The sequence below is a fragment of the Cornus florida genome, unplaced genomic scaffold (assembly GCF_030987335.1).
Source record: "Cornus florida cultivar Cherokee Brave unplaced genomic scaffold, ASM3098733v1 CherokeeBrave_3.0.0_Hap2_Chr07, whole genome shotgun sequence".
Lineage (NCBI taxonomy): Eukaryota > Viridiplantae > Streptophyta > Magnoliopsida > Cornales > Cornaceae > Cornus > Cornus florida.
The window spans coordinates 54,766,906-54,782,230 of record NW_026775577.1 but is presented as its reverse complement, the minus strand read 5'-3'; the positions used below and the strand labels follow the sequence as shown (position 1 = coordinate 54,782,230).

Below are 15,325 nucleotides of genomic sequence, written 5' to 3'. Positions count from 1 at the left end.
TCTTCTTATATCTTGTTGCTGGACAAGTTCAAGCCGAAGTAGTGACACTTTGGCATATCAAGAAAAAACACCAAAACGAATTTCAATGCATCCACGAAGCATAATGAATGAGTAATGCTCACTCTATGGCAGCAAATGCATGATGTAGACTTCTTCTGGTGAAACAGCAGCAAATCTGCAATTCATATATATAAATTGTTTGTGGAAAAGTAGACATTCATTGGCATCTACACTACTAGTCAAATATTTACAGTGAACTCTTTTCAAATAAAATTTGGAAAACAGTTCAATAGTTCACTTTTTAACATTATTCTTCTAAGGCCCAAACATAACATTTCAGATTTTATGAGGTACCAACACTCATTGAGGGATTAATACCTAATCTGTTTTGCCAAACAGAACAAGTGAAGGTATGGATTAGGAAAACATGAATAAAGGTCTTCTCACTATTACTATTCCCTCTACTTCAACATCTTCTGTTCAAACATATCTGAACTCTGAAGTTGCTATCCCCTTCCCTTGGACTTGGAATCCAACATGCTGGGTATATTGCAAGTAAGCTTCTGCAGTTGACTGCATGCCGATTGGGGCCCGTGTTACATAATCTGGAAGATCAAATGCGTCTACAAGTTCTCTTGCAATATTCCTCACTTGAAAACTCAGGTACTCCGCTAACTTGTGAATTGCCTACAAAGTGAAACGTGCATCAGACCTTCACACTTCAAATCGGAAACAAATCTAGCGCATTATCGAGACTAGAGAAATTTTATTCCTGCCACTGAATTTCCATGATATCTTTGGACTCTAAGGCATTAAACTGATACGGACAGCATGGACATGGTCACCTCGGGTTGAGGTCAGAGTAATAATTTAGAATGACTACGACAGGGGATTTTCCCTTTTACAGTTTGACAATCATTTGCAACAAGTTGTTCTGCCAGTTATTGATCTTAGATGATTGAATACCTTTGCTTTGTTGGGTGACACGTAGTCCACATTACGGTAAGTTCCTATGTCATTCCAGATTCGATCCAAGGCATAAAGATCACAGGCAAGTTTTAAAGCAGCTTGAGCACTTGTGTCGGGACAGCTGAAACAAAAACCAGGCCAGATAAAATTGTAAAATCATCAAGAGAAAAAAAGAAGATTTTTCTGAAGCTTAGAATATGAAGTACCTCTGAACAGCTTCAATGAATTTTGCAAGGATGACTGATTCAATGTGGGACTCTGCAAGTGTCAGAAGGTGATTTAAACATCTATTCCAAGCACCAAAGCCCCCAAGATTCTTAGAGTGCTTCCGAAGTCGCACAGTGACACTTTGAAGCAGTCGTGATGTACGATACTGCACCAAGAGAAGTCACATGAACAAAAGCTACATGGATGTTATCACACACCACACAATTCTGTTGTATGATCATAAACCAGAGAACCAAAATGATCTTTACCCTGAAGGCATCTAATTGGAATTTAGGATCTCGCAAATGGTCTTCGCCTTCCCAGCGAACGGTTACCGGGTTTGGCTGAGACAGATAAGTATTCATGGACTCTCTCAAGTAGTTCCATGTGACAGCAAGTGTCCCACCTTGGAATTTCTCCTTGTATTGCTTTAAGAGGTCCATTGCTACCTGTCACATGCCCCAAGTGCAATCTAGCTCTCATATCATATTTAAGAAAAGTTGATTGAACAGCTTAAACACATTCTCAACAATTCTCATTAAGGAGAAGTACTAAGCACACAAGTTTTACAGCCACTAAAGAAAGAGGTAAATCGAGTAAATCACCCACATAATTTATATAGTTATCTCAAGAAATATGTTAGGTTCTACATTATCAAAATAAATAAATAAATAATGGAACATGTGTAAATAGAATGAGATTTGTTTGCTACCTGTTGTAGAAGCACTGTGTTGTCCCCTTCAAATGTCTGAAATATGTCATGATCATTCCTTAAGCTACCAAACCGATTGACAGCAGCATAACCATGACCTCCACAGGATTCCCTGCATATACTCAAGGACTTTGCCGTATAAGATGTCACATAAGCCTTGAGGCCAGCTGAGAGCGCATGGACATCCCCCGCCAATTGTTCATCATGAGACTTCTTCATATCAGAATATTTCTCCACCAAATGCAGTGTGGCAAAGTGAAATGCATACGTTGAAGCAAGCATTGGCATCAGCTTGTGCTGGTGAGATTGGTAATCAAGAATACTGACTTCGGGTTGCTTGGGTGGACCAAATTGCTGTCGAAGCAAAGAATATCGGGTGGCAATTGTGACAGCAACCTTGAGGACAGCAACTGAAGAGTATGCAAGGCCAACCCTCCCTCCAACAAGTTCCCCCAGTGTGGCAGCAAATCTTTTATTAATGGACGGAAGGCTGCTTGTGTATTTCCCATCCTTGGAGACATCTCCAAATCGATTAAGAAGGTTATCTCGGGGAATTCTTACTGAACGGAATCTCAATGCTCCATTATCTACTCCATTCAAGCCAACTTTGTGGCCACAGTCATGTATTTCAATCCCTGGAAGTGTTTGGTGGGTCTTCATATCCCTAATAGGAACAATGAAGGCATGAACACCCATATCAGAAACTCCTTTTGTAGCATAATTTGGCAACATCAGCCTGGCAAAAACTGTAGCGAATTTTCCATGAACTGCAGCATTGCCAATCCACCATTTTATGGCCCCATCATTGGGTGTGTCGATTATGAATTCGTCTGTGAATGGATCAAAAGTAGCAGTTGTTTGGAGGCCTTGTACATTGGATCCTTTGAATCACAAGGAATATATGTGAGTACCACTTGTGCTTGGTAAACAATGAAAAGTAAAGACATAATATGTTTTGTGAATTTAAACAAGGAAAAAAAAAAGAACAAGAAACCCAATCCAACAAGCCTTAATCTAACTAGTTGGGGTTGTTTAACTTAAAAATCACTTCTCCACATATTAGAACGTCTATGTTGCACGTGGCAAACCTCCTTAGATGATTTTCTCTCATGTTATCTATAATTGGCACAACTTTTAAATTCTCAAAAATGGATTCATTCTCATCCTATCATTTTTTTAATACTCATCCATCTTAACATGGTCCTTTTACTCATAGTCATTTTGCAAACGTGTTTCTTAACTGCCCAACATTCCATACGGGACATCAAGACTTATCTTGTCCAACAAAAATTTTCCTTTGACTAATCAGAATTCTACAATTAAATAACATTCCAGTATCACCTCTCCATTTCATCCATCCCTGTCTAAATTTATGCGTAATGTTCCTTTACATCTCTTTTTTATTGTGGGTGATGAATCCAAGATATGAAAATGGTCACTTTTAGGTATATCTTGGCCATCGAATATCATGCCTCCACTTCTGCTTCTAAATTTGCTCAATTTACACTCCATATATTTAAAACAAAATTGTTAGTGAATAATGTCTCCCAATGGTACATACTCTCGAATATGCCTAGTAAGCTCATCCACAAATAATAATAAAATGATTAGAAATTAATGCAAATTGTTTGTGTACGCATTTGTTACTAGAAATTCACTTGTTTACCCTCATATTCCTCTCCTACTAGTTACAACTCAATCATAGATGTCCCTAATAATATCAATATATCTAACTGGGTACTCCTTCCTTCTCCAAAAGCCTCAATAGTATCTCCTTCAAAACCATATTATATATTTTTTCCTAAATCAATTTTTTCACTCTTATTTTTTTTCATGGTCTATAAGAAAATTAATTTTTTCTTGTCAATCTCAAAAGCATAACTAAAATTAATTTTCCAGAACCGTTGTCACATGTCCTTATCTTCACCAAGTTACTCTCCCCTAGGTTCCATTTTGTCTCAAAAAGTAAATACCACAATAATTGTGTAACTATAAATATTTACTTTGTTCTTATATATAGGTACAAGAGTGCTCCTTCTCTATCCATCAGGATTCTTCTAGATTTGTAAGATCTTGTTAAATAAATTCGTCAATCAAACTGCTCCATCATCACCTAAATAGTAAATACTTCCAAGCCTCAGTAGGAATTCCATTTACTCTTTCAAAATTTCCTGCTTCTATCGTATTTAAATCCTCTTTTACTTCCAGTATCCTAATTTTCAGGAAAAATATTGTAGCTTATATTAGCAAAACGGTAATGAGTTCTCATCCACTTAGGTTCTCTGCATGATATTCACTAAATCGTTTAATAAAGTATCCTTCCACTGTTTATCTTGCCTTTTTGATAACATCCTTACTCTCACCCTTTACACACTTGGGCTTAACACAATTCAAATCTCTTTTCTTAGAGCATGCCTTTGATATAATGACATCATGTCAATACAAACTCTGAGATTGCACTGCCTCATCATTCTCCAAATTTAAAACGCCATGTACTCTTTCGTATCAACACCTCCCTATGCGGCCATTTAAGTCGCCTCCTGTGAAAATTTTCTCGCTGTCAGGTATTCTTTAAATTAATTCATCTATATCCTCTCAAAATTATCATCCAGAACTCATCTATCTTATCTTGAACTGTATATGCATTAATTATATTAATGTTTCTCGTCATTATCTTCTCTCCATTTTTTTCGGCCACTGAAACATCCTCTTCTATATTTTTTTATACAATTTTCCACCCTCCATTCCTACATTTGTCTTCTCCTATATATCAAAGTTATATCCCAATTTTTGAATTTTCCAAAACATATCTCCAGCCTACTTAATTTCTTGGAAACAAACTATACTAAGTCTCTACTAATACCATCTATTTACTTATCGTGTTCCTATGTCGCAAATTTCCAAGTAAATATTACTCTCTTAAGTTCTTAACTACCTTCTTCACTCACACTTGGCTTTGAAAATGCATGAACTGTTGCCAAAAATAAATGCATCAAGGAACCAATATAGGGCGGAGTCAAGAGAAAGACCTAGCTAACCTCGCTCATTAATCACAGCATTTGGGCTCTGATACAGCACATCATTAGTAGGGGACACCCTAAGTGGCATAGCCTTGCATGTTCATAAGATGAGACCATAAGTTCTACATTGGCCATCTATCTACCACAACACAGCAAAAATAAAAATAAAATAAAATAAAAGGCATAATTTCTGATCTGAAAATTAACAAAGTAAATAAGAATCCGGAAAGAATTGACAGACAGACTTAAAAATGTAGAAAGTGATAGCAGATGATCCATTACTACTATTGGATATGTGTCACTTTTAATAATAATTCTGTAAAGTCTTGAGGATAAAAATGATTTTTTGGGTATATTCTTCTCAACCGTAGCAGTATTCACCCATTCGAAAACATAATAAGAATCCTATACTATGAATAATCCAGAAAAATTAGATTTCTACTAAAAATTTACAAAGAAATCCGGCAGAAGGCCTATCCTCATATTTTAAAATGCCATACACCATGTTGTTGGATAATGTTGAAGGATTTAAATATTAAAGTTACACCCTATCCAATAGCTTAAGCTTTAAGAGTAGATGGTTGTTAATGTGGTATCAGAGCCAAAGGTTTCAAGTTCAAGCCTCACCGTCACCCTGATAATTTAAAATTTGAAAACACGTGTTGGATTAAAAGAAGGATACACGTGAGGGGGTGTGTTAATGATGGATTTAAACATTAAAGTTACACCCTCTCTAATAGCTTAAGCTTTTAGAGTAGATGGTGGTCAACAGGCAACTTTACTGGGTAACCAGATTTTTTCAAGATATTATCTCAGATTTCAAATATACATTAAATGGAAACCTATGTTCAGTGAATTCATGAAACAAAATGCAAAAGATTGGTCATCTTATGTATAAACCTTGGGTGGAATGCACCAACAATGCTTCATGAATCTAGGAGCTCTTCTAACTAATGGGCAGCAGGAAAATAACAAAAAATTCACCATAATACATGATGAATCCTAATGATTATGTTTGCAGACATTACATTCAGAGAAAATGAAAACAACAAATCACCAAAAATAATAACAAAAGCTGGCAAAAGAGCATACCATGATGTAGTTCTGTCATAGCAAAACAACCAGGATATTCCAAATTGTCAATACCTTCGTAGTACTTATCTTTATGTTTTTTAGTTCCCAAATTGAGCACAGAACCTCCCCAAAGACTGCACAAAATATTGGAAGTCAGTGAAGAATGGAACGTTTAAAGGTGAAATTTTTTAAATTGTAACTGTGACAAGTACTATACTGAAAATTTTATGGTGTACAATGCAACAACTAAAGACAAGGTCTTTAAATAGGTTTACACAACACTATTGTGGTGCAAAATGCAACATGAAAAGATAAGGTCCTTGTATAGGTTTTGCAATTGGAATCACACATAAAATTTGAGCAGACACACCATATAGTCCTTTTATATTTTTATGCACATTGAATTTTATGTCCATACATCGTTTGAGCACCAAACACCACATAGGGACTAAGAAGAATTTGATTGCCCGAACAGCTGCAGTAGTTCCTACACCAAATTCGATAGGAGCTTCTTCCTTCATAGGTGATCATATTTATGAACACCACAATTCTTCGCATATATGACATGATCTTTGGTCACCTACATTAATTTTTTGAAACAAAGCCAGTATTTGGAAGGCACATGAAACTTGGGCCTTAATGCATAATGCAACAGAAGACACAAGACAAATCACAAACAGGATAGTTGTATGGGCTGAAAATTTTAAATCTCAGGTTTAGAGTGTGTAAAGCTCATTAGACACCTACTTCAGATTGGATCACATCATACTGGAACCACACTTTCTAACCTTAAAAACTTCGAAGGTGAAAATCATTTAAAATTTCAATTAAAATATATGTATGTATTAAAGAACAAATAATACCCCAGGGACCAACGGGCCAGTGGCCTAACGGTATCAGCCTTTTACTTCCCAAAGGGAGGTCAGGGGTTCAAGTCTTAGAACAGACAAGTGTGTGTGAGTACCAACTAGGAAAGAAAAAATAATAATAATAGCCCTAGGGCTTCTCCTTATCAAAAGGAATGAAAAGAAAGGTAAAACGAACTTCTACTGAATTATGATAAAAAATAAGACTTGAATTCATTTACATTGTAGAGAAAATGTAAAAAATGTTAGGTAAGTGTCTGATGATTTGCAATGAGGACCTAGATTTTGTCAAGCTGTTAAGGTAAACAACCATGATGGAATGATAGATGTGGATCCATTAAAGAGAAAAGCATATTAGAATTTGTACTGCAAAAAATGCAATTAGAATTGTGGCATTGAAACAAATTACGAATAGTTTTTCACAGTAATAGAATTAAGAAGCCATAGAGCAATTTAAAATCCAAATATAATCATCAAAATACATATAATATATCAGTTTAGCTCAGTTGGTTCTGTTGCTCAAAGAAATTTTGAATGGCAAGCACTTGAAGTAGTATTTTTTATATAGATAGATACCGTGTAAACATTTATAGGTGTTGATCAACCTATGAATGCAGGAAATAAGATGAAACAAAGATTAGGACAATAAATTGAACTTCATAAAGCATGTTTCTTTCATACAACGATTCTCTAGCTTGAAAGTTGTTTTCTTATTTCATTAGGAGAGAAGTTCAAAGGAAAAAAAATATTATCTACGTATTGATTCCAATATCTCAAGGACAGTAAATGAAAAGAAAAAAAGTTCTAGAAATCAGTCTGGTAGGTTAGCAAAAGAAATGAGTTAGAACGTGGAAAGGAAACTAGAAGATGGACCCAACATCAAAATGGAATTATTATTTCTACCTAAAAGTAATTGGAAAACAAAATATGGAACTTTTATTCAATAGTCCGACCAAGCCAATAATGTGGCTTCATTAAGATAACCTAGCAAAGACTATCTATCTCGTAAATTTTTGGTTGTCAGGCATAAGATTGTCTACTTACCACTGGATTACATGACAGATTAATCAAAAGTCCATAGTTTGTTCACCACCTAAGCAGTTAAGCATGAATAAGGCAAGGTTGTTAAAATCGGTATTTTAAGTAAAATCGTTTTGGACTCCGTAGAATCGGAATTGTAGAATTGGATCGTAAATCGTAAGATTCTACCAAAATGTAAAAAATAATTAAAAATAGTTACTTAAACAATAATATGTGTAAAATATAGTAATAATAAGGCCAAACTACCAACATAATAATAATAATAATAATAATAATAATAATAATAATAATAATAATTCTAAAGTCTGAATATAATATAAAATAAAAATCAGAATGGAAAAATAATTCCAACCAAAGTGTGATGGGCATTTTTTTTGGTGGAAGGTTATAAAAGTTTTATAAATAATAAAGATATATATGTATATAAGCTACAGTTTTGGCTGAAGCAGACTGGCCCAAAGGCCCCAAAAAAATACAAACCAGTGGCTTTTTTCTCTGAAATATTCTAGACGTTGATAATGTTCATGAGCTACAGCTTGGGCTGAAGCAAACTTTCCAAAGGCCCCAAAAAAATATACAAATCAGTTCTAGAGGAGGATAATAATGCCGTGCAAGATAAATCTTTAAGAGTGACTTTTATTTTTTATTTTTTATTTTGGAATGTTAAGCAAATTTTATATAAAGATAAACAATAATTACATTGTTCAGCATGGGCCAAAGCTGGCCCAAAGCCGAAGAAACCCAAACAACCAGGTAACATGAGCCACAACCTTAATCCCACTTATTGTGAGGCCTAGTAACCCTAGCAATCCTCCACCAAAAGAACAGGTAAGAGGGAGGCAGCAGCCAACAACAATGGAATATTTCACCAAAAGAACAGATGAGAGGAGGAAGACAACAGCGATGGAAGCTACCACATGCTTGTCGGCAACCAGAAAAAGGAAAAGAAAGATGCCTCCCATATATCATCATCACTTAGTCCGGTGGTTTAGGTGGCAGCTGAGATGCAGCGAAGCCATTTTCCCATTCCTTCATAGCCAGGTGAGCCTCCAATCATGTCCCTTTGCAAGATGCTTTCTTATTTTGTATCCCAACCATCAAAAGAAGGAACCAGCCAACAAAAAAAGGGTCTCAAACAAGAAATCAAGTAGAATCGATGGAATCGCATAGAATCGTGCGATTCTACGATTCTATGTACGATTTCACCGATTCTATCCCCGATTCTACCAATTGAACGATGTTGTTAAGATTTGGATCGATTTTGGATTTTGAATCATAGAATCGTGCGATTCTACGACTCAAAATCGGGATTTTGACAACCATGGAATAAGGTGCCCAAGTTCAGGCTATCTTTTTGGTAAGAATATGTTACTGGTCAATGATTTAAGTGAAGTTAGAGATTACTGTAAAAGTAGAAAATAAAACGAGATTTTTCAATCAAACAGGTATAATCAAGATGAAATATACACAAAAAAAAAAATTAATAATCAACATTTCATAAGGTTAAGTCTTAAACAAAGCCAAAAATTACCCATAAGTGACTATTTAGTTATGTCATTTCCAGCTTCTTACTGGGACATTGAAGTGGCAGTGCTCCTATGATGTGTTTATGTGACCTGTAGATTTTAATCAATTTGCAGGGATTTGAAATTTGATGTCAATAACTATAAATTTATCTAAGCTACATGAACAACTAGTTGAACAGAAGTAAGCAAGTCGTTGAGGAATTTGCTGAATGAGTGTCAGAAGAGAAAAAGAACCGTTAGAGTTCGTCTTAATTTTGTATATCTGTTATAGTGTTATTTTTTTGGGGACATTATTGTAATTTGTTTATCTCAACATATATATACAAGAGGCAGTGTAGAAACCCTAAAACCATCGAATTCTGTTCCTTAATCTCTTTCTTTCTCTTCCTATTCTTCTTCTCTTCATCTCCTCTCTAACCCTAAAACACGTACACTCAAATCTCAACTATAACATTTACAGGGCAGAATAACCAGTAATCCAAAGAATCAATAACAAGTGGTAGTTAAGTGACATAGAAAGATAGGGTAACTTTAAAGAAGACCAGCGATGATTTCCACTAGCAAGCTGAGAAGAATTGAAGGCATTATAAGAGAAATACGAAGGCTGATTTTAGTGTGGACATGAATTTATCATAAATTTGTAATGACAATTTGAATTGTATCACAAGATTTTATTTTGTAAATTTGTAGTAACAGAATTTGAATTGAATTACAGTTTCGATTTTCAACTGTTCCATAATTAGACGAAGCAGCATTGCTTCATGATTTTTTGCATCATCTACAAACAATTATTAATTTGCAAATCTTAAGTGTTGCTGCAGACACTTAAGAGCAATTTAGTAATTTGAAAGGGACATTTGATAGCCAGCTAACTATGGTTAGGCCGTTGGCCTTCATCGCAAAGTAGTTCAGATATTAATATAAATTTAGATGGTAATGTGCAATTTTTTATAATCAAGGAATTTGATACAGATCAAATATATAAAAATATATAATAAGAGGAGATTAGTGGAAAGACAACTAAATTTTTACTCTAATCAATTTTATAGTCCTGTTATATTTCACTAAATATCAAATGAATACTAAAACGTAATTGTGTAAACTTAGTAGAAGATGGACCGAGGCATCACAACTGGTTGAACCCTAAATGAAATGGTTTTTATATTTCGTTTGATTTATGGGAAATATGGAGGTAATCGGAAACTGAATACCAGAGAATCTAGAGATTTGATCTTTTGGGCAAAAAAGGGAGGAACAGAGGCAACATCCAACCCTTGGTAAGTTCATTGACAAATTTGAAATTTAAAATTATAATAACTGTTTTAAATTATGCTAACTTTCATTTGCAAAACTTCTAGAAGATTTGTATTACATGATTTTAATTTTTTATAAATTACTAGTTCTTTTTGGTTTATCTTGAAATTGCCTAAGCAATTTGCAAAGGTTTACAACATCATTATCTCAGTTTGAGGTTTTCTCAAATAAAGCAGTACCCACACTATAATGCAAGTCAGGTACAGTATCCATCTGCAAAGGAGACACCAGAAAAATGATGGACTGACCTAAGCTTAAGAACAGAAACATAATATACTAAACTGAAAAATGATTGAGAACAAGTACCATGTAGTAAATAATTAAAACAAATGAACGAGAAAAGGCAGTTCATCAAATTGGAGTAGGATCTTTTCAGTCTATATCAAACAGCATATATAATTATTCAATCATTAATACAACATAGATTATCAGAACTAACTTGATGAATCTACTGTATATTATCTAAAATGATTATTTTGGGTAGTTCAACCCATCAACAATAAAAAAAAACAAATAAATTCCTACAACTTACGTCAGTACATACAATTGGGGATTTGAGTTCATCGATCAAAATAGCTTAAATAGATTTAATCTACTGAGACAGTAATCTATCAACACCAATACTAAAAAGTACTCCTAATTGACTAATTCAGTACTAATTCTGAAATTTTAACAAACACATAGCCCACCCTTTGGACCCAAAACAAATCTTATACAATGCAACCCCAAAATGATGTGCCCACCTCAATCAAATTGCTATATGGGTCATAAACCTTAACCATTTATTACAAGCCAATTCAAATATCAACACACACATATGTGGGATAAACACATAGCACACCCTTTGGACCCAAAACAAATCTTATAAAATGCAACTCCAAAATGATGTACCTATTCAATCAAATTGCTATGTGGGTTATAAACCTTAACCATTTCTTACAAGCCAATTCAAATATCACACAAACACACACACACACACACACAAATATGGGATAAACACACAGCACACACTTTGGACCCAATCACCCAAAAACCAATCTTATACAATGCAACCCCAAAATGATGTGCCTATTTCAATCAAATGGCTGTATGAGTCATAAATCTTGTTTATTACAAGCCAATTCATATATCTCACACTCACACACACATTTATATACATGTGGGATAAAAAAGGGGGGTATAAATTACCTGTACTGAACCCCCATCTTGATACCGAGCGACATATCAACACTGCCAACAGCTTCAGCAATGGCAAAATACTTTGATGGGTCCTCAGCAACGTACCTAAAAGGCCTAATTCCAGCTTCTCTGACCAGACCCACAAGCTGTCTCATGCAGAGCTCACGATGATCGTCTTTGGAGATCTCGACTGGGGTCTGAAGATCAGGTCTGGAATTGAAATACTCGAACACCCTCTCTTGGATGTCCCTGTGCTTGCCCCTCATGTAGTCAGATAGGTGCTCCGTGCTCACGTCAAGCTTCGCTCTGCCGCCGGCGCACGATAGAAGCCGGAGGTCGGAGAGGGGATATTGGAGGGGTGGTGTCGTTGGGCTGAGGTGCAACGAGAGCCGTTTGATCCGCCTGGTGATGGCCTGATCCTCATCCTCCGCCGTATGATTGGGAATGGATGGTTTCATCGTGCCTAAGAGAAGACTACGTTCTTTGAATGTCTGAACAAAAGAATATGGTATATGTGTATATTCGTGTATATTCAGTGTGTGTCTATATAGAGAGAGAGGTATGCGCGATGTTGCGGATTGAATTGAAGGGGAAGCTGTAGCGTGTGAATTGATGAAGACAGGGTGGGGTTCACTTGCCAAATAAATAAATGATGACGTGGCATAGTGGGTTTTCTAAACGTGGCAAATGATTATTGGACAGAGAGGTTTGGCAGTTTATTTTGGCGCGTTATTTAACGTAAAAATGGATATGTTTTGTTGAAGAGATATTTGGATGAGATTGCAGAGTGGTGACGTAATTTTGGTCCCATGTGCAATTAGAAATGAAGCTAGGAAAAGAAGGCTTAAATAAATTTGACACAATTTTCTTCTCACGTGCCAAGTGCTGGCAATTCGTGTGTTTGGTTTTTGTTTTGGGAGACTTACCAACAAAAAAAGTACCACTTTTATCTCTTATTAGTTATTTATTTTTTATTTTATATTTTAAGGGGACATGTAATTAATGTATTGTTTCTTTATTGTTCTTTTTAAATTTAAATATATAATTACAAAGTTTAAAATTTTTTAAAAAGATAAAAGACAATGATTGAAATATAAAAAAAAGATACTTTAACTTTTTAAAGAAGACAACTAATTTGAGACATGTAAAAAGAGAAAAATAGACTATTAATAAGGCACGGATGGAATAATATTTAAGTCATTTTTTAAATGAATATGATACGTTTATTCAATAAGCTTAGTTAAATGAATAATTTTTTTATGTAAACACAACATATTTTATTAATACATTTTGTTAAATGGATTAATCATATTATAAACGAGTTAATAGATCAAACACGAATTTATATTTCAATGAATTTAGATTTGACTTGATTAATCATTTTTAATTTTAAAATTATTTTATTTTGATTTTTATTTATTTTTTCTCGCAATAAACTCACACATTCAGTCTGTATCTCTACAAAAATTTGAAGGCGGACTTTTTATTTTAAAGGTGAAAAAGTACAATTAAACTGCAACCCTTGATAGTAATTTTTTTTATTTTTTTAATGAATCATAAAAATAAAAAATACATTCGAATTTAGCCAACTTTAAATAGATAACAAAAGTTTACTTTCTTTTCTATACATAGTTGTTAAAAAGGTGTTCAGGCCCAAAGTGATAAAGTTTGTGAGACACCCCGCCAGGCTTGCCCTTTTTAGTAGGTTCCGGGCTAAAATAAAGTGTGCCTTTAATTTTTTAATATTTTTTTAATAGGCTATACCATTTGTCACATTTAATTTGGTTAATGCATGTACATATCAAAGAATATTTATGAGCATTAATTACCTAATCTCTTAGCTTATGTATCTAATATTTCATAATTAGAAAATATATTATAATTTATATTTCATATCATGAATTATTCCGATTGTATATTAATTTTATTAAATTTATACGCAAATTGTAAAGATATCTAATCCATTGAACTTATATGTTGAATTTTTTTCTTATTTTGATATTGATCGGTTTGTGTTGCATAGTTTAATCATTCGTTATATATTATAATTAATATACATTATTATTATTATACACTTGCCTTACTACGATTAGAAGACCTCAGGTACCTAAGTGCGCTTTGAACTTGTTGGGGTTGAAATTCGTCGCGATCTCGTACAACACTGTTCCCTATAAAATAAAGACGGCTAAGTCAGGCATCAGTGTAGTGCCGGCCATAGACTGTAATGTTTACAATTTTTGCTATTTTTTATTTTCTGAAATTTTTTAATTTTTTTAGGGTATTTTTGTCTTTTTTCGTTTTGCGTGCCGAACACCGTGGAGTGCGTCAGGTGTGTTTGAGAGTTGGTTGGGGCATTTAATTGAGTTCAGGATTCTTTGAAATGCAAAGGTTACCATTTCGGCATTTTTTCGTTTTTCAGGCTGGCCCGGGTGGAACCCGCTGCCGGGACTGTTGTGTACGGGGACCATGTTTTTGGATCCATCGCATTTCATGCATAATTATTTTATGCATATTTATATAGTGGTGTGTTATTTTATGTGGTTGGGATTTAATTTGGAATATATATATATATATATATATATATATATATATATATAGAAAATGGTGAGATATTTTTTATGAGTGGGACCCACCACTCTTTTCTTTTCTTTTATGGCCACCAAAGCCATTTTGGCTCTCTCTCTCTCTCTCTCTCTCTCTCCTCTCTCCCCCATTCTCTTTTTCTTTTTCTTTTTCTTTTTTTTTTTTATTTTTTTTTATTTTTTTTATAAGCTTCAATCTTTGATTTCTCTCCAATTATTTGGAGATTTTTTGTGCCATTTGCAGCAAAACGGAGAGTACATCAAGATTTACACATTAATGTAAGCAATTTCTCATTTGCCAACCCTGGAATTTCGAAATTTGGGCTCAATTTGGGAATTTTTCCATTTTGGAGGTAAGGATTTCTAATTTATATTTTCTTGGGCTTTTTTGTGAATTAATCTTCTTAATTTGTGATTAGCATATTTGATTTGTAGAAATTTCATGCTATATTGTATATATGATGTGCCAAAGTTGTGACTATGTGTTACTTGGTATATATGATGATGAAATATGCCTAATTAATGATTAATTTGTGCTCTTTGTACCTTTGGTGCTAAATTTCATGACTTGAAAGTATGAATTATGACATAGAAATTTTGTAAATCATGTGACTATGTGTTAGTTAAAATTATGTAAAAAAGCATGCTTAATTGATGATATTACTTGCCTATGGTGTGGAAAAGACTAGATGTTGTAATATGGAAGCATGATGTTTGTTTTTCTTTTTTGAAATTTTCTACAAGACATGTTATATTGTTGATGTTTGATTTGTGAAACATGAAATCCTCTATGGACATGGCATTGAAATGGCATGATACATTCATGCATAAGCAT

At 34.1% G+C, this 15,325-nt stretch overlaps 1 protein-coding gene across 1 annotated transcript; it reads right to left on the bottom strand.

Annotated features, from left to right (window-relative positions):
- Positions 1–150: 150 nt before the first annotated feature.
- On the bottom strand, positions 151–12,485 carry LOC132267222 (acyl-coenzyme A oxidase 2, peroxisomal). The gene is made up of 7 exons (XM_059768320.1): positions 11,918–12,485; positions 6,001–6,116; positions 1,889–2,769; positions 1,446–1,625; positions 1,176–1,342; positions 967–1,090; positions 151–687 (listed from the first exon to the last, which is right to left on the bottom strand). Exons 1-7 carry the CDS (start codon positions 12,364–12,366, stop codon positions 481–483), a joined length of 2,124 nt encoding a protein of 707 aa, XP_059624303.1. The 5' UTR covers positions 12,367–12,485; the 3' UTR covers positions 151–480.
- Between the last annotated feature and the right edge of the window lie 2,840 nt (positions 12,486–15,325).

Excerpts from the sequence above, each read along its gene's own strand:
- LOC132267222 (XM_059768320.1), bottom strand. The coding sequence starts at position 12,366 with ATGAAACCATCCATTCCCAATCATACGGCGGAGGATGAGGATCAGGCC. Across the intron at positions 6,117-11,917 it reads AAGATGGGGGTTCAGTACAG|TCTTTGGGGAGGTTCTGTGC; the intron begins GTAATTTATACC and ends TATTTTGTGCAG. Across the intron at positions 1,626-1,888 it reads ACACAGTGCTTCTACAACAG|GTAGCAATGGACCTCTTAAA; the intron begins GTAGCAAACAAA and ends GGCATGTGACAG.